The following is a 20,637-nucleotide window of genomic DNA, read 5'->3' as shown; positions in this document are numbered from 1 at the left end:
ATTGTACACAAGAGTATCACTTTCCCATATAACTTAGGGGAAAACTAGACTCCAGGGTCATGAACACAATCTTAGTAAAGCAACTCAAGACCCTTCCATATCTGTGAAGAGTGGTGACCATATAATCATAAATTTTGGTGACTTTTGGCCATGGAAATTTTGTGAAAATTTTTGTTGAAATTGGCAAAGGAGTTTCTGAGAATTCAAAAATGTAAATTATTCACCGATACACAACGAACAAAAGGTGATTAGAATATAAAGGGCACTTGAGACTGTGTCTGGTGTGACCTAAAAATCAGGACTCTCCCAAAGTTTGTTCGTCCAGACACATGCATATCTAAGTATAATTATATGAATTCTACATTTTTCAAGTTCACATAGAAATATCGTCATTACCCTCGTCTAACATATTGAAGTATGGATGTCTGCTGAAAGTTTTCCTGGTCTTCTTCCTGATTGGATGGTTCTTCAGGTGTTACGTTTGGTAACTGGGTTGATGATGGAGGCTGGTTTGTACAAATCATATCACATGACTCCTGAGGTTTTTTCTTGATATTCGAATTTTTTTCTCTTTCTCTTGTCATTGTTTCATACTTTTCTGTCAAGAAATTTTGTAATATAAAGATTAGTACAGGTATCACACAAAAATAATATATTGACTTACAATGAAAGGCTGTGTAGTATACAAGACAACCTTGCAACACAAAAGAATTCTCTCTTGGTTTTCAATGATATCAGTATCTTAACATTATTCCTACCGGGGCGACAAAACAATTTACCAATAGTTGTTCAATTTCACGGGGGATTAATATTAAATAGTTATCCCTGTCGGACCTAGCCTGTGGGTGTTAAATTTCACGGGGGTTAATATTAGATGGTTGTTCCTATCGGACCTAGCCTGTGGGTGTTAAATTTCATGGGGGTTAATATTAGATGGATGTCCCTGTCAGACCTAGTTTGTGGGTGTTAAGTTTCACAGTGACTGGGTTTATATCAGACAGTTGTCCCTGTCAGACCTAGTTTGTGGGTGTTAAATTTTACAGTGACTGGGTTTATATTAGACAGTTGTCCCTGTCAGACCTAGTTTGTGGGTGTTAAATTTTACAGTGACTGGGTTTATATTAGACAGTTGTCCCTGTCAGACCTAGTTTGTGGGTGTTAAATTTTACAGTGACTGGGTTTATATTAGACAGTTGTCCCTGTCAGACCTAGTTTGTGGGTGTTAAATTTCACGGGGTTAATATTGGACGGTTGTCCCTGTCAGACCAAGTTAGTGGGCGTTAAATTTCATGGGGTTAATATTAGACAGTTGTCCATGGCATTTGGACTAAGTTTGTGGGTGTTAAATTTTACAGGGTTAATATTAGACGGTTGTCCCTGTTATACCTAGTCTGTGGATGTTAAATTTCATGTAACCATGTTCTGTAAACTTTCTGATGTAAATGTAAACACTTCTTTGCTGAGTATTTTTTCCCACTATATTTGATTACAGTGAATATAGAGATAATTAAATCCTCCACAAATATTACCCACTATACATTACAGTAAATGTAAATAACACTATATTAAGCGTTCCCATGATGAGAGGATGTTAGCAGTGTTGCAGTTTTTTTGAAGAACTAAAACCAATAAAACATGATTCCTGTAATAATAAGCCCATACCTCTCACCCTTATTCATTACAGTTCAGTAGAAATAACAACGAACCAATGTAATAATCCCAGAGTCTGTATTGGACCATGGGCTTACTGCAGGATATATACATTAGGTTAAAACATACTGAAATCTATATACAAACTTAAAGAATATTATTCTAACCTTTGACTTCTGAAATACAGGTAATCTCCTCTGCTTTGGATGTGGTGATTATCTTGTAGAGAATCGCATGTGCTCGTTCTAGTTCTAACACAGAAAATACCCGCAAAAGCCCTGACTGACTCAGAGCTAACTGAACCATCCTCTTCATGAATGACCTCAAGGTCACCTTGAAATCTTCATCCCTGCGAATTACAGTCCCATCAACCAGAGCCTTATTCCTCTCCGACAGCAGGTCTGACTTGGGCACGAGAAGCATTTCTATAAACTTGTTATTTAGTAGTATAGTATGCAGGGCTTTAAGAGCTGTGACTTGTATGTAAGATGTTTTAATTGTGTGGAGTTCATCAGGCAAAGATGCTTCAGTAGCAGGAGGAGTTTTCTGGAATTCATTTCTCAGAGGCCTTTCAGTTTGGAGCTTTTCTGAAGCTGAAGATGGACAAGAACCTTGGGAAATTTTCAACGGCAAGGAGTCTGGGATAGAAATGTCTGCTTCCATATCTCCTTCTGTGTCTTGTGTCTCTCTGGTCTCTGGTAGAATATCATCACGGGGCGATAATACCTGTGGTGAGGCAGTACAATTACTTGCTGAGGAATCGTCAAAGGTTTCAGCAGTTACCAATGGCGCCTTTCGTTTGTCAGCATTGTGGTCCATCTCGGCCAACTGCTGCATCTCCATTTCCAACACTCGTGCAATATCCTCATCAAGTTTTCTCATTAAAGCATTGGTTTCATCAAGAACACTTTGTTTTAGTTTCTGAACTTTTAAACCAACAGCTTCCTCTTTATTGGTGGGTACTTCTGAAGGGGATTGCTTTGGTTCTTGTAAAGATGATGGTTTCTCATCCATTAGTGAGGAAAGTTTGACCAAAGCTTCCAAATGGCTAGTGGTCATCCCTATGAGATGGTCAGCATCAAATGGAAGTGGCTCCTTTGGTTCTAACTTTGAGAGTAGGGCATCACTTTTAATATAAAAGAATGAAACTTCATCAATGTCAACACAGAGTGGTGAATTCAGTTTCAAGAAAGTGTGGTGTCAACAATGTCAACAAAGTATGGTGTTATAAATGTCAACAAAGTATGGTGTCATCAATGTCAACAAAGTAGGGTGTCATTTAAGTCAACAGTGTTTAATTAATGTCAACAAAATGTGGTGGCATCTGTGTAAACAAAGTATGATGTCATTAAAGTCAACAGTTTAATTTAATCAGTGTAAACAAAGTATTGTGTCATTAAAGTCAACAGTGTGACGTAATCAGTGTTAAAGCATTATATCATTAATGTCAACAAAGTGTAGTGTCATCAATGTCAACAAAGTATTGTATCATCAAATCAACAAACTATGGTGTATAAATGTTAACAAAGCATGTCATTAAAGTCAACAGTATGATGTAATCAGTGTCAATATAGTATTGTGTCATCAATGTCAACAGAGTATGATGGCATATCTGTCATCAAAGTATGGTGTCATTGATTTCAACAAAGTATGGTGAAATCAGTGTCAAGAAATGTGGACTAACCTTGAGGAAGAGTCGCCATCATCCCACTGGACCTTGCCTGCATTTGCTCCATCCCTAGCTACGCCCATCAATGTCCCTGTCTTGAAAGTTGTCTGATGCATGCAGCGACCTCCCACTCGCAGTCCAGGGTCAAGGCCACCTATAAGGACGAGGCTTGGCCAAACCTATGTGGAAAATATATGGACATGTCACCAATATAAAGGGGTTACAAAACTGACAAAGGTTTCGCAGAAGACTGCAAGAGATACAAATGGAATTAAGAAATGGGATATTTTACAAGTACTTCCAAGAGGTAATTAAAATTTATAGTAAGGTTTGATATATACAGTGGACCCGCGATAATCCGGACGCCAATAGTCCGGAAAACTCACAGTCCGGACTGAAATGCACGGGAACAGATTTCCGTAACGTTATTTGTACTCACCAGTTCGGAAATTCAGATTTCGATTCCGGAACCATATTTTGGGAACAGAACGTACTTTTCATTAGTAAATTTCCCGCAATAATCCAGACGATTTTTTCACCACGTGGAGAGAAAATGTCGGGGCAAGTCACCTTTGTCGACAATTGTACAGCCCATCGCTTGACACTGTGCGTAGTCAGGTCATAGCCCGGGTGTTTACCTGTGTTACAATGTAGCTCTGTTTTTATAACGGTACATTGCTTTTCTTTACCGGGTCTTTTATTTCAGGTTTTTAACTTACGTAAGAATCATAAAATCATGGACTGATAGTTAGACGGTGTCTTTTTATTTCAGGTTTTAAACTTATGTAAAAAACGCAAAAACATGGACTGTTAGTAAGTTGTGAAAACCGGGTCTTCTAATTTACGTAAAAAACGTACATTGTTTATTGCGGGTCATTCATTTCAGGGTTGAAATTACAGTAAAAAAACCCTAAAAATATGGACTATGGGTAGTTGTACATACCGGGTCTTTTATTTCAGGTATTTAACGTTTGTAATTTCTACTCGTTGGTGAACCTCCGGGACGTGACACATGTATGTTGTTTGTAGGTCACATATGCCCGCTATCCGAGTGCTTGTTCTAGTACACTATAGTTAAAATGCTTCATAAGGGTCACATTATACAATACACAACAAAGTGAAGATTATACTGCACGGTGCTGCTCAGAAACATCGGTTTGTATACCCTTTGCATTGACCATGAAAAATAAAACAACTTTCACTTTACATGTTTTTTTAAAAACATTGTTTATTTTTTTTAGTTTCTACAAAATAAAACAAAAAATGAATCATATCAGTAACATAACTATATTTGTTTTAAAAAAAACTGACAACTAGACGTGTTTATGAAATGTAACTATGTCATTTAAACGTCCCACATTGTATATAGTCAAGGGCAGATAACTCTTACACAACAATTTTTTTGACCTGGTAGACAAAATTCGGCAGTCTGGAAAACTCGTAATCCAGACGGTTTGGACTGGGAACGAAGGTGTTCGGATTATCGAGGGTCCACTGTATACCCATATGAAGTGGGTCTCTAACTATTAAATCACAAACCTCGTGGCACAACAACTGCAGTGTGTCCTTGTCTTTCAAATCAAGGGTTGCTGTTGCACCAGATTTTTTGTTTTTATTCTCGACATCTTCTTTATCTGTTTTATCTTCCTTCTTTTCTTCAAAGTCTTTGTTTGAATCTGCACTCTCTGATTTCTCTTTGTCACTTTCTGCTAAATCAAACAAAAAATAAAGAGTCATAAAATTTACAACAGTAATTAAATCATCAAACATTGATGAAGAACACGGCCAATCAGGACTGTTAAGGGGACAACATTTGTTTGGTTCCAGAACACTGCCAATCAGGACTGTTAAGGGGACAACATTTGTTTGGTTACAGAACATGGCCAATCAGGACTGTTAAGGGGACAACATTTGTTTGGTTACAGAACACATGGCCAATCAGGACTGTTAAGGGGACAACATTTGTTTGGTTACAGAACACGGCCAATCAGAACTGGTAAGGGGACAACATTTGTTTGGTTACAGAAAACGACCAATCAGGACTGTTAAGGGGACAACATTTGTTTGGTTACAGAACACGGCCAATCAGAACTGGTATGGGGACAACATTTGTTTGGTTACAGAACACGGCCAATCAGAACTGGTAAGGGAACAACATTTGTTTGGTTACAGAACACGGCCAATCAGAACTGTTCAGGGGACAACATTTGTTTGGTTACAGAACATGGCCAATCAGAACTGTTAAGGGAACAACATTTGTTTGGTTACAGAACACGGCCAATCAGAACTGTTCAGGGGACAACATTTGTTTGGTTACAGAACACTGCCAACCAGAACTGTTGAGGGGACAACATTTGTTTGGTTACAGAACACGGCCAATCAGAACTGTTCAGGGGACAACATTTGTTTGGTTACAGAACACAGCCAATCAGAACTGTTCAGGGGACAACATTTGTTTGGTTACAGAACACTGCCAATCAGAATTGGTAAGGGGACAACATTTGTTTGGTTACAGAACACAGCCAATCAGAACTGTTCAGGGGACAACATTTGTTTGGTTACAGAACATGGCCAATCAGAACTGTTAAGAAGACAACATTTGTTTGGTTACAGAGATGTTTGGATGTAGGATCCTATAACTGGTTCTAATGTATATTTCAATAATATATATCATAACCAGTTATCTTAAGTTTATGAATCTTTTGTTGTCTTGTGTTTATTGGTGTTTTGGTATATACAATGCTATGTGACCTTCAAAGTTTGAGTTGGCAAATAATTTGGATACCAAAATTAGCCTTTCTTCCCATTATTCTGCCTAATACATCTACAATTTAATTATATGTAATTTCTATATACTAGTGTTTGATTGAAAACTTTCAAGGTTTTTTATTCCATCCCTAAACTAGATGGTTTTTGGTATCAATTTAAAGATGAACACAAACTCTGTTTTAATAAAGCTTCAGAAATCCTAGACAGTTTCTGGTATTACAGACAAGTATGAACTTCATTCAAGGTTAATAAAGTTCCTTAACTAGACAGTTTGTGGTATCAATTTAAAGAACTTTCAAATTGTTAATAAAAGGCTTACAAAAGTCCCTTCACTAAACATATTCTGGTAGTTATATAGACAAGCATGAACTTTTTTAAAAGCTTTGAAAGGTCCCTGAACTGAACTGGAGGTATTACCATCATCAGTATCAGGTGGCGGTTTCTCGAGTTCTGTCACCATGTTAAGCTGCTGGAGAATTTTCCTGTTGATATGACTATTCCATGCTGTTGCTCTGTGTAGAGAACGCAAGAGTTTCAGATTGGCCTCTACCATGACAACTGATTCAGGAGAACACATGGGGTCTCCAGGTAAAAGGTCCCTCGTGCTCTCACAAAGCTGCATGTCTGTCATTTTGACCTTCTCTGTGGGGTTATTACTATAGAACATAACACAGGGATACAATTCTGAAGCCTCAATGTCCTCAAATGCAAGCTTCACATCCTGCAAAACAATTAAAAAGAAAACCATAAGTCAAAATGAATAAGTTGTCTTTTAACAATAAATACTATGTGTTGTAAACACATCTTTTATTTTCAGTTTTCATCAAAATCACTAATTACTACCAAGCTAACACTACAGATTAAATAGTATTATTAACTATCCATATTATGGATCTTTGTTGAAGACTTTTGACTTAATTGTTATCTCACACACCCACTGCTATATATATTAAATGAATTTGATCACTGGTTATATACTTAGATTTCATCCCCCTTTTTTTCACCTTTCATAGATCTTAAACAAGGGCACTATTCTTTAACTAATCTTATTCAACTATGAAAGTCTACAGATGGATAAACTCACATTTCACTTAGCCTTTCTAGCTAATCAGATGAATTGAAATATTTATTTATCATCATACTACCTCTCCGTTTTTCCCAAAAGAGAGCGTGCGAGCATCCATGTCAAGGAGAACTGTGATGTAATCTCCCTGGGTGAACGGTGGTAATGTCTGTGAGGCCTCGCCCCCGTGGTAAAGATTGCCACTGTAGGCCCGGTAAAGCCACATGTCCGAGGAGTTCCTGTGAGTGTAGTCACTGACAGGCCAGCGAGACACTCCCACACATGTACCCTCATTGTTTTTACACTCCTTCACTATCAGCACCTGTAAACGATAATAAACTGAGTGCTGACTCACATGTACCTCCCAATCTTTTTTTTAAAAGAAGTCAAGTATGATCATCGACCTTGAACAATGATCCCCAAAATTTAATTGGCATAAAGTTCTTTTAATTAATTTGAGCCTTTCAGCTCATTAGTAGACATGTGACTAACTACAATGTATCAACATCAGTGATTACTTGCACACCACACCCACACAAATATATCTAATACTTAGTACAGAGACTGACCTAACTATATATAGAGACAAAATATTCTCATTGCATTATATTTTTGATTGGTAAATCATCTAATAAATTAAAAGACATAAACATTAACAATTATTATAATAAAAGCAGCATAATTCAAGAAGACATGTGTATAACTTGGTGGTTTAATCTGTAGTTCTATGGTGTGAATATGAACTGTCCAGGGGTTCATGACATATCTTGTACACTAACTTTGCAATGTAAAATTAATGATGTGTTTTACCATCATTTTCTTTTCTTTGAAAAACCACCAAATGTCCACTCTACAACGATATATGATCTTACTTTGCGTGGCGTGTTCCCTTAAATGTTACTAAACAGGTCCTACCTTCCATTTGTAACAGCCTGAGGTCATAGGGGTGACACCAAGACCATACCCCTTGCCTGCTCCACTGTGCACCAACGTTTGGGCATTCTCTACAGTACAGTTAAGGCATTTCTCACTGTCAAAACTGGCTGTCTGTAGAGTTGTCTTGTCCTCTTCAAGGCTCTGGTCCAGAAGATTTCTCTCGCAGTCTGTAAGTTTCTGTAGAAGACTTTCCTTCCTCTGTCTGGCATGTTGGAGTGCCTTACACTGCGGGATGTCCCACATATTAAGGGCAAGGCTGTGGAAAATGTCCTCCACAATCTGTGAATAAACATCAAATCAAGAAAATAGATTTTTACACACATTATTGCCCCCACCTCCTCCCCAATTTTCACATCTGCAGTGAATAGCTGACTGCAGCTAAGTGGATAAATCTGTGGTTGCAACTGATTTGAAGCAAAATTGATTTGGCAGGGTGGACAACCCATCAAATAATCTGAATTTGAGAAATAAATTTGGAAGTTGGATCGCAACATTAAAGATTGTTTTTCGTTAAACAGGCCCCTAATATTTTGGAGAAATATCAATGGTTTGCCAAAAACATGAATTTTCTTAAATATTGATACCATTTGGTTTTTTTTAATTTAAAAGATAAACAATGCCAGTTTTATATAAAAACATTAACTTACATGTAATCAAGTGATTGTGGTTATCTCTCAACTTTATCCAATAGAATTCCTCATGTGTTCACCTTTATATAGGTAGCTATAGGTAGCATCAATTTCATATTTGTATGTGAACCAGATTTAATAGAATTTGAACTTGAACATCCAAGAATGCTAGCTAGCTTAGTGTTTTTTCTGGAATCGATGACAAGACTGTCACTCACTAGGATGGCAATATATGAATTCATCTCCAATTTAAATGTCACATGATTTGCTATAATAGTATACATGGTATTGAACGGTTTCCCATTTAATATTTAATATTTCACTTGAATGACAGAAGATTAGTTTATTCTGTCATAGGAGTGAAATATATAATAAATTAAAATTATGTTATATTTAATAAGAAACTATTTCACCTCTATATACATTTTACTGCCAAATTAAACACTTTTTTGTTCATACTATGTGACATAGGAGGCTATAATAATTGTATATTTTTGTATGACGGCGATGACGATGGAGATGATGTGGATGTGGATGATGAGGATGGTGGTAGTTATGATGTGGATAATGATGCATACCCTTTTATGGCGAGGGTAAGGTATTGGGACGGTGATTACAATGTAGGTAATAATGTGATGTTGTATATTGTGCATGAAAATGAAAATAAGATAAATTAAAAAAAAAAAAAAAAACTTTTTTCCATCAGCTATAATCAGTAGACATTGCTGATTTAAGTTTTTAATCAAGTTGATATTTTACTCAGATAAAAACGTAATGAACATTGTTACCTGTTTGTGATCTTCATTGTCATTGCACTCCTCGCATGATAGGAGGACTGACTCCAGGAGGTTGACAGCGATGAGCCTGGTCCTCAGACTATACACCATGTCTTGGCCTACAAATATTATCATAGTTTGACTTGTAACACTCCACATGTCTTGGCCTACAAATATTATCATAGTTTGACTTGTAACACTCCACATGTCTTGGCCTACAAATATTACCATCATTTGACTTGTAACACTCCACATTGTTGTGCAGAAGTAATTCTGAGTGGTTTAACAACTCCTGTGACATCAAGTATGGGTCACATATTTTGAAAACTCATAATAATGCTTCTAGCTTTAAAAGTTGTTCGTTAAAAAGTGTTTAAAGCATATCCATGCAACACTGAATATGTGTCAAGGTTATTCCTTTTTGCAAGTTTTGATGAGAAGTGTTCAAAATATGATTCAGAGTTAATAATTAGAGGCTATTTGAGCAGTTTAACGATTTGACTCCTGTATGCGACTTAAAATATGGGTCAAGGGAATTTCTTTTTGTAAACTCTATAGACTAAGTACTCATTGCGAGCCAGCTACTTGCTTTGTCTTTCAATTAAGTACTAGTCAAGGTATTTACTTTTAACAACATTTAAAAGGACTTAATCCCAGGAAACTGGAAAATGTACATCACGAAATATCACTGATAACATATTTAACTTCGTGACCTTCAATAGGAGTACAGTCTTTAACTTCAAACAAGCCCCCTCTAACATCGTCAATGTTTAGTATCAATGTTTGGGAAGGCCTTATTTGTGGGCCACTTTTAGCAGCTACTATTGCCAAATTCATTATTCTGCAATAAATGAAGAAGGGGCTTTTTTGTAGATAAATATTAATTTTAACTGTATTCCTTTAATATTAATGATAATTAAAAGTAAAACAATATGCATTAGATATTGATTAATATGATGCTTTAAACCACAGGTTACCCATTACAAACTTACCTGAATTTATTCCATGTTTCTGTTGGGCAAGATTAAGGAACATGGAAACCCAGCGTTTGGCAGAAAGAAGTTTCAATATAGTCTTTGTAGAGGCTACACGCTTGAGAAACAGCATGAAGTTGGCCAGCTGGAGTTGTGACTTCACCTTGTATGTAGTTCCTAAATAATCATGTATGAGCAAACAATATATTCTTCTGAAGACAATAGGTGTTCTATTGCTGCATTTCATTCTCCTGATGTTAATCTTACTGTTGTCTCAGTCCTTATTTGTATAAACATGGTATCAGATGCTATATTTGATAAAGTTTAAAATTTCTGAAAATATAATATTTGTTTTTTTGTAAATCTTCCATTCAAGAAAACTGCATATAGCAAAAACTGTCCATATTTACAGCAAAGTATTCATACCATTTTCTGTCCCTAGTGTTGTGTCCTGAGGAGGGGGCACATCATTGTAGGTCAGCATACTTGTCAACTGGATCCACAAGAGGTCTACGATGCCTTGTACAACACCAGATCCCAGTTTACTAGCATACAATCTGAAACGAAAATTAATCAGAAACCTTGAAACAACAACCAATCATACACAGTAAAACAACAACCAATCAAACACCCTAAAGCAACAACCAATCATACACTCTGACACAACAACCAATCATACACCCTGAAATAACAATTGATTGTACACCCTAAAACAACCAATCATACACCCTGAAACAACAACCAATCATACACCCTGAAACAACAACCAATTATACACCCTGAAACAACAACCGATCATACACCCTGAACCAAAAACCAATCAAACACCCTAAAGCAACAATCAATCATACATCCTGAAACAACAACCAATCATACACCCTGAAACAACAACCAATCGTACACCCTGAAATAACAATTGATCATACACCCTGAAACAACAACCAATCATACACCCTGAAACAACAACCAATCGTACACCCTGAAATAACAATTGATAGAACACCCTGAAACAACAACCAATCATACACCCTGAAACAACAACCAATCGTACACCCTGAAACAACAAATTATGCAACCTGAAATAACAACAGATCATACACCTCGCCAATCATACACACTGTACATGTAACAACCGAGCAAACACGTTTGAACAACAGCAAATCATACATTCTCTTACAACCAACAGTCACAAACATCTATATCGGCATATTCCTACTTGATAAGTATGATAAGGACATGAGGATATGAGTATGTACCCTACTTGATAAGTATGATAAGGACATGAGGATATGAGTATTTACCCTACATGACAAGAGATCCCAGAGGGATCTTGGCGCCCACCATTGAATGATCTTCATAGGTTCCATGTCAGATTGATCTTTTCTCTACTTTTCCCTTCATTTTACTAATCTGTGCAAATTGAGACATCCCTCCAGTACTTTTCAAACAAGGGAATCCTAGCTATATAAGAAATTTGAGATTTAACGATGGCTGTCTGTTTGCCAGGTTGTTTTCAGGACAGACTGGTCCAAAAATGCAACACAAGGGACCAAGGGGAACCTACATATGAAATTTGAGAAAGATCCCTTCAGTACTTTCTCAGAAATAGTGATAACAAACTTCAATTGTCAAAATCCAAGATGGCTGCCTGTCGGCCATGTTGTTTTCAGATTGGTCTCAAAACGCAATAAGCATAACTAGGCACCAAGGGAAACTTACATATGAAATTTCAGAAAGATCCATTCAGAACTTTCTCAGAAATAGCGATAACAAACTTCAATTGTCAAAATCCAAGATGGCTGCCTGTCGGCCATGTTGTTATCCGATTGGTCTCAAAACGCAATATGCATAACTAGGCACCAAGGGGAACCTTCATATGAAATTTGAGAAAGATCCCTTCAGTACTTTCTCAGAAATAGCGATAACAAACTTCAATTGTCAAAATCCAAGATGGCTGCCTGTCAGCCATGTTGTTATCTGATTGGTCTCAAAACGCAATATGCATAACTATGCACCAAGGGAAACCTACATATGAAATTTCAGAAAGATCCCTTATATACTTTCTCAGAAATAGTGATAATAAACTTCAATTGTCAAAATCCAAGATGGCTGCCTGTCGGCCATGTTGTTTTCTGATTGGTCTCAAAACGCAATATGCATAACTAGGCACCAAGGGAAACTTACATATGAAATTTCAGAAAGATCCATTCAGTACATTCTCAGAAATAGCGATAACAATCTTCAATTGTCAAAATCCAAGATGGCTGCCTGTCGGCCATGTTGTTTTCGGAATGGTCTCAAATCGCAATATGCATAACAAGGCACCAAGGGGAACCTACATATGAAATTTGAGAAAGATCCCTTCAGTACATTCTCAGAAATAGCGATAACAAACTTCAATTGTCAAAATCCAAGATGGCTGCCTGTCGGCCATGTTGTTTTCTGATTGGTCTCAAAACGCAATATGCATAACTAGGCACCAAGGGGAACCTACATATGAAATTTGAGAAAGATCCCTTCAGCACTTTCTGAGAAATAGCGATAACAAGAATTGTTTACGGACGGAGGGACGGAGGGACGGAGGGACGGACGGAGGGACGGACGGACGACGGACCACGGACGCAGGGCGATTTGAATAGCCCACCATCTGATGATGGTGGGCTAATAAATATGATAAGGACATGAGGATATGAGTATTTACCCTACTTGATAAGTATGATAAGGATATGAGGATATGAGTATTTACCCTACTTGATAAGTATGATAAGGACATGAGGATATGAGAATTTACCCTACTTGGTAAGTATGATAAGGACATGAGGATATGAGTATTTACCCTACTTAATAAGTATGATAAGGACATGAGGATATGAGTATTTACCCTACTTGATAAGTATGATAAGGACATGAGGATATGAGTATTTACCCTACTTGATAAGTATGATAAGGACATGAGGATATGAGTATTTACCCTACATGATAAATATGATAAGGACATGAGGATATGAGTATTTACCCTACATGATAAATATGATAAGGACATGAGGATATGAGAATTTACCCAACTTGATAAGTATGATATGGACATGAGGATGTGAGAATTTACCCAACTTGGTAAGTATGATAAGGACATGAGGATATGAGTATGTACCCTACTTGATAAATATGATAAGGACATGAGGATATGAGTATTTACCCTGACGTGAGTGTGATGAGTCTGAGGAGGTGAGAACTAGACATCTTTACAACAACTTTAAGCTGGCTGTGCTGTAGGTCCTGGCCAGACAAGGGGATGACATAGGATGTGGAGGTGTCACTGTGAGTGAGACTGAGGAGACGAGGGAGGAGTCCACAGGATACAGCCAGGGAGATGTCTGCTGGCCTGTACTTCATACTCAGTGAGTAGATTGTCCACAGTAGTAGCTTCAAACGAACTCCTATATAAATAAATCATTTTTAATCAATACTAAGTCTTGTACTTCCATTTTGAATTTTAAATCTTTGACATAAAACATTCTAAAATATAAATTCCCAATATCAGAAATAATAACAGCAAGAAGATTTAGTTGTTTCAAATGTAGTCTCCAAGATACATAATATGCACTGATGATTTTCAGAGGTCATTGAAATGTGTGAAGATAAATAATGTAGTGGTCATCCTTCTTTACCATCCACCATGTTAACTGGTGTTGTGTGGATTTGATTTGATTTATACAAAGCAACACATAATTTCAAAATCAATGTGGTCTGGTCTTTGGTGATTAATTACAGTCTGAGAACACTCAAGTCTTGTGTATTGCAAAGTCCAGTTAACAGTAAAAATTTCATCATCTCTAAATTTCAGTTTACCTTCTCCAACATTATCCATTTTGTCGGTTTGAATTAGGGCTTTAACCAGCAGCTCATATATCTGATGTACGGCAAGCTGGATCTCCTCCTGTGTTTTGGCTTTGGCAGCCTTTATTTCATCCTGTAATAAAGGTACATTCCATTAGGATTCTTCCTCTTATCTTTTCAATTTATCTAATCTGATCTAATCATTCTAAACATTGTTCCTATTGAAGAAAAGATAATTGTTCTCTGGTGTGAAACTTGCTAGCTGATTTGTAAAAATACCCAGATAATATGAACATGAAAACAAAACAATTAATTCTATAAACATTGATAAAATAATAGCAAAATTAGAACAATATATTCATATATTTGCAAGGAGACCTTTGAAGAAGTACAAAGGGGAAAAAGACCAGGTGTTTCAAAAGGGTAAGCGTCTTCTGTGTCATCAATAACACCCTCAACCAATAAACTCTAAATAAACTTCTATTATAATATACATTTATACATCAATTATATACATATGGGGAGGGGATTTTATTTGCATTAAATTTACTCTTATGAGACTTATAAACAGACAGGGTTTTCCATATATTTGGGATGAAGACTTAGATATCATTAAAAGATTATCAGTTAAACAAAATATCCATACCATTTACACCACTCCTCAGTCAATATTTTTGCTTACCTGATAGTGGTAGAGTTGCGCCCCTTGACCAGAGCTCTCTACCGGTCCACAGAAGCTAAATGAACCAGTGAGGAGTTGAATATGAGCAGAGCACAGTAAGGTTGTTGGTGTTAGATCAGAAACATCCTTGCCAAGATCCTGTTTGTCCCCTCTTGTAGATAGCAACTCCCTGATTTGATTCAGTGCATACAGACGAGACTGTTACCGATAAAGGAACCGTAATTACAATTATACAGAAATACAAATATAGCATTCTAATAAGGATTTCAACAGCATTTAAAACTCTCATTTCTAATCAAATAATTTTTCAACATATCAGCTGTCAAATCAACAGCACATCAATCCCAACATTGACTGACAATCAGGATTAAATATTAAGTACTAATTGTAATGAGGACCACTCCATCCTCACATACCAAATTAGACTCGTAAGTCTTAGAGAATATCAAAATCTAAAATCAATTGGAAGCTACTCCACAGTGGAGTTTTTTTTTGTCATGATACACCTACACCAATTTTGAACAAAAAGGAACAAAATATAAATCTCAACCAATCAGATGGTGACTTATCGAAAAATTAAATGATAAGAAATAGCGTCAAACCTATTAACAGACAAACCACAGTTCTAACTCAGTCCTGTGTACTCCAACATCTGTCTAATGACCTAAGTGCTTTTACATCTGTTCAAAGTCCCACCTAATCCCACTTCTGTTCTATGTCTTATGTAATCCTACTTCTGTCTCATGTCGTATGTTACACATACTATCCTTGTGGCATGTAATCCAACTCCTGTCCTATAGCCTTTATATTCCTACGTCTGTCCTAGGTAAACCTATCTCTACGTATTCCATCCTCTGTCCTAGGTAATCCTACCTCTACATATTCCTATGTCTGTCCTATGTAATCCTACGTCTGTCCTATGTATTCCTACGTCTGTCCTATGTAATCCTACCTCTGTCCCATGTAATCATACCTCTGTCCTATGTATTCCTACGTCTGTCCTATGTAATCCTATCGCTATCCTATATAATCCTATCGCTATCCTATGTATTCCTACGTCTGTCCTATGTAATCCTACCTCTATCCTATGTATTCCTACCTCTGTCCTATGTATTCCTACCTCTGTCCTATGTATGCCTACCTCTGTCCTATGTAATCCTACCTCTGTCCTATGTAATCCTACCTCGGTCCTATGTATTCCTACGTCTGTCCTATGTATTCTACCTATGTCCTATGTATTCCTATGTCTGTCCTATGTATTCCTACGTCTGTCCTATGTATTCCTACGTCTGTCTTATGTATTCCTACGTCTGTCCTATGTAATCCTACGTCTGTCCTATGTAATCCTACCTCTGTCCTATGTATTCCTACATCTGTCCTATGTATTCCTAGGTCTGTCCTATGTAATCCTACCTCTGTCCTACATATTCCTACCTCTGTCCTATGTATTCCTACATCTGTCCTATGTATTCCTACGTCTGTCCTATGTAATCCTACCTTTGTCCTATGTATTCATACGTCTGTCCTATGTAATCCTACCTCTGTCCTATGTATTCCTATGCCTGTCCTATGTAATCCTACCTCTATTCTACATATTCCTACCTATAACTATGTCCTATGTATTCCTGTCTGTCCTATGTAATCCTACGTCTGTCCTATGTATTCCTACATCTGTCCTATGTATTCCTACCTCTGTCCTATGTATTCCTAAGTCTGTCCTATGTATTCCTAAGTCTGTCCTATGTAATCCTACCTCTGTCCTATGTAATCCTAACTCTGTCCTACATATTCCTACCTCTGTCCTATGTATTCCTACGTCTGTCCTATATAATCCTACCTTTGTCCTATGTATTCCTACGTCTGTCCTATGTAATCCTACCTCTGTCCTATGTAATCCTACCTCTGTCCTACATATTCCTACCTCTGTCCTATGTATTCCTACGTCTGTCCTATGTAATCCTACCTCTGTCCTATGTATTCCTATGCCTGTCCTATGTATTCCTAACTCTATTCTATGTATTCCTACCTCTGTCCTATGTAATCCTACCGCTATCCTATATAATCCTACCTCTATTCTATATAATCCTACCTCTGTCCTATGTATTCCTATGTCTGTCCTATGTAATCCTACCTCTGTCCTATGTATTCCTACATCTGTCCTATGTAATCCTACCTCTGTCCTATGTATTCCTATGCCTGTCCTATGTATTCCTACGTCTGTCCTATGTAATTACGTCTGTCCTATGTAATCCTACCTCTGTCCTATGTATTCCTAAGTCTGTCCTATGTAATCCTACCTCTGTCCTATGTATTCCTACCTATGTCCTATATAATCCTACCTCTGTCCTATATAATCCTACCTCTGTTTTATGTATTCCTACCTCTGTCCTATGTAATCCTACCTCTATTCTACATATTCCTATGCCTGTCCTATGTGTTCCTACGCCTGTCCTATGTATTCCTACCTCTGTCCTATATAATCCTACCTTTGTCCTATATAATCCTACCTTTGTCCTATGTATTCCTACGTCTGTCCTATGTAATCCTACCTCTGTCCTATGTATTCCTACCTTTGTCCTATGTATTCCTACGTCTGTCCTATGTATTCCTACGTCTGTCCTATGTAATCCTACCTCTGTCCTATGTATTCCTACCTTTGTCCTATGTATTCCTACGTCTGTCCTATATAATCCTACCTCTGTCCTATGTATTCCTACATCTGTCCTATGTAATCCTACCTCTGTCCTATGTATTCCTACCTCTGTCCTATATAATCCTACCTCTATTCTACATATTCCTACCTCTGTCCTATGTATTCCTATGTCTGTCCTATATAATCCTACCTCTGCTCTAGACTGTTGATGCTCCAATGCCACAGCTATTTCCCTGGGGTCATTGTTCCTGTTGGACTCCACCCCTTCTGTTTCTGTCCCTGGAGGAGATTCTACAATCTCACCCGTCACAAATTTACAGACATCGGATGCCACCTGTTCTGTGAAGGTTTTCTCTGGATCTTTTACTGAGCTACTGGTTATGTCAGAACCAGTGGCTCTCTCCTCTTGCCAACGTAACCGACGAAGAATTTCTTTCACTCTTTGTAAGGAGCCCATGTTGTAGCTTGCTGAAATAGATAATGGCAATAATGATCATATCTTTATAAAAAAATATTCCATGCCATTGAACAAAGAGCTCAATGGGCCAGCATCATCCCCAGAAAAATTGGTCTTCACAAACACAGTTCACATCTATGACCTTCATTGGGTCAATGTCAAAAAAATAAAAAGCAAAGAAGCAATTTACCAAATGACAGATACTCAATGGAATATTTCATATTTTTTAGATCAACACATTTGATCCCAGCCATTGGCCCCAAACCTGCTGGCCTAAAATCAAGTGTATTGCTATGCCTTTTGGTTCTTCAGCAATTTAAACCATTTAAAATGAATTCTGTGAGTAATGGAGAATTTGGTTCAAATCCTATATATGTCACAATTTCATATCATAACAAACTGTACAAAGAAATTTATTGAAAACCTAGGGAGAGTATCTACAAACAAGATCAACAAGATTCACATACTGAAATAAACAAAATGCAGTTACTTTTTGAGAAATTTTCTTGAGTTAAATATTCAAATAATTTAGTCAGATGGCAGAAGTCGAGATTATAACATGAATGTAGGAATACCCCAAAATTTGACACATGGCTGATAGAAATGCCAGACTTAGAGACCAAAATAAAACCACCCTGTTTTGATGAAAAAAAATGCCAAAATTTCCCGAAACCAAAATATCCAAATATACGGTAACGTTGTATAAAATGTATCATGTAACAATGTATCTAAAAATGAATCATCGCATCACATAGTATGAGAAACAGTAGTTAATGTCCTCAACATTGATACAGGATATACTTACCATCAGGACTGTAAACAGGTGTTGACGTACCCTCTCTCTGTCGTGGGCTCTCCTCCTCCGTCTAGAGCACAGTAAAACAGTTTAATTTAAACATTGAAATACAGTGTGCACAAGAGGTTCCTGGGGCATGAATATCTAGTTTTATGAAGGTTTAATTTTGCCATGAAAACTTACGGAACACTAAATATAACTTAACTTAGCGTATTGCACACAGGACATGAAATCCAGGATTTCTAAGTACATGTAGCCTCATGATCAGGTACCATGCAGTGCTGATGACTGTCCCAGTTCCTACCTGTTTGTAAATTGTAAATTCAGTATAAAAATATCATACCAAAGTTCCCTGGTTGGCTGATGAAGCTATCAAATCAGGAACACTTCCTCTTCTGCGTTTGACTGGCGTACTAGTAATACTACTCTCAGAACAGTTTGGTCCTACAAGTAAAGTAGAAATCCAAACATTTTAGCTGTACTTATGAACTGGTGTGAGTTGGAGTGGTCAAAAACCGATACAGACATCTAGCTTGTTGATTTTTGTAACAATATGAATCAAACCTTAATACATTTGTAGATGATCAATAATTTCCGAAACTTAATAAATGACTCGGAGACAACAGGACAATGAAAGGTCTGATCATGTGTGGCAATTCGTAAACACCAACTCTAAGACCTACTACTATGGATGTATAGGTTTATACAGTTTGTACATGGTCTGACATATCAGAACATGATCTAATCAGTTGTAATCCTGTGTATTTATTTAATGCATACATTAAAATCCTTTCTAAAATGAGTATATTAATAACAACAGAATTTCACATCATTTGTTTATCCTGTTCATAGATTTGCAGGGCCATGATAGATCAGTCAGTTAGAGCGCTAGCCACTTAACATCAGGTGAAGATCTAAGGTGCGTAGTTCTACTCTCCCTATCCGTGTCGGTTTGTGTTCCTCATAAACTGAGAAACGGGACAGTCTGTGTTGTTACAGTTATGTCCTTGCACAAAACACTTTTCCCTAATTGCTCTGGATGGCATGCATCAGTTAGGAAGTACTACATGGTGACCCTGCCTAAAAATGACCCTAGCTGTTCATGGGGCGATAAACCCAGCAAACAACAACCAAATACAGATTGGCAATAGCATTTTTCGTCCAGTTTCCTTTCTTCTGCAGCCTGCATACTGTGCAAACATTAAGCACACATCACACATTGTATAACACTATGTGATATCACAGCTGGGAGAAAAACGTTTCAGAAATCTCATCATGAGAGTCCTGGTGAATGCAGTTATAAACGTTTGATTTTTACGAAATGTAAAAGGCAACCTCAAGGATAGAAAGATTACTTACTTGGATATGAATCTTCTTCTTCAGAAAATGTACTGCTGTAGGACAGGGTGGGTGTACCTGTAACAGGAGGCTAAAATGTTACATACAAAAGACCCAATGGGCCTGTATCTCTCACATGTTCTGCAACTTGAAAACTTTGTTGGGAGATTTTTTTTTACTTTCAAAGTTTATTTTACTTTCAAAGTTTATTTAAGTTATTAATATTGATCCAAAAATAATACCCCTTCTGTCATTTTTGTAATAAAAGTTGATTGCCTTCATATTAGCATGCTACTGGCCCAACATCACACTTTAGGCCTCTAGATTATTCATCATAAGTTTATTAAATGATTTTAATTCTTATAACTCTTTTGACTAAAAGTACTGATAAGTGACCATGGGTCAAGG

At 37.1% G+C, this 20,637-nt stretch overlaps 1 protein-coding gene across 1 annotated transcript in view; it reads right to left on the bottom strand.

Moving 5' to 3' along the window:
• LOC117334119 (probable E3 ubiquitin-protein ligase HERC1) overlaps positions 1–20,637 on the bottom strand; it is a 108,728-nt gene that overhangs the window by 50,173 nt on the left and 37,918 nt on the right. Inside the window, 17 exon segments of the mRNA XM_033893578.1 lie at positions 397–598; positions 1,818–2,776; positions 3,335–3,498; positions 4,859–5,028; positions 6,506–6,809; positions 7,234–7,473; positions 8,067–8,366; positions 9,505–9,611; positions 10,485–10,643; positions 10,893–11,023; positions 13,663–13,903; positions 14,316–14,436; positions 14,986–15,183; positions 17,829–18,106; positions 18,901–18,961; positions 19,235–19,335; positions 20,251–20,307. Coding sequence (XP_033749469.1) covers positions 397–598; positions 1,818–2,776; positions 3,335–3,498; positions 4,859–5,028; positions 6,506–6,809; positions 7,234–7,473; positions 8,067–8,366; positions 9,505–9,611; positions 10,485–10,643; positions 10,893–11,023; positions 13,663–13,903; positions 14,316–14,436; positions 14,986–15,183; positions 17,829–18,106; positions 18,901–18,961; positions 19,235–19,335; positions 20,251–20,307 — 3,793 coding nt within the window.

Source organism: Pecten maximus, chromosome 9, assembly GCF_902652985.1.
Source record: "Pecten maximus chromosome 9, xPecMax1.1, whole genome shotgun sequence".
NCBI classification, from domain to species: Eukaryota; Metazoa; Mollusca; class Bivalvia; order Pectinida; family Pectinidae; genus Pecten; species Pecten maximus.
The sequence above is the reverse complement of the archived record's forward strand: the minus strand, read 5'-3'. Positions and strand labels throughout refer to the sequence as shown.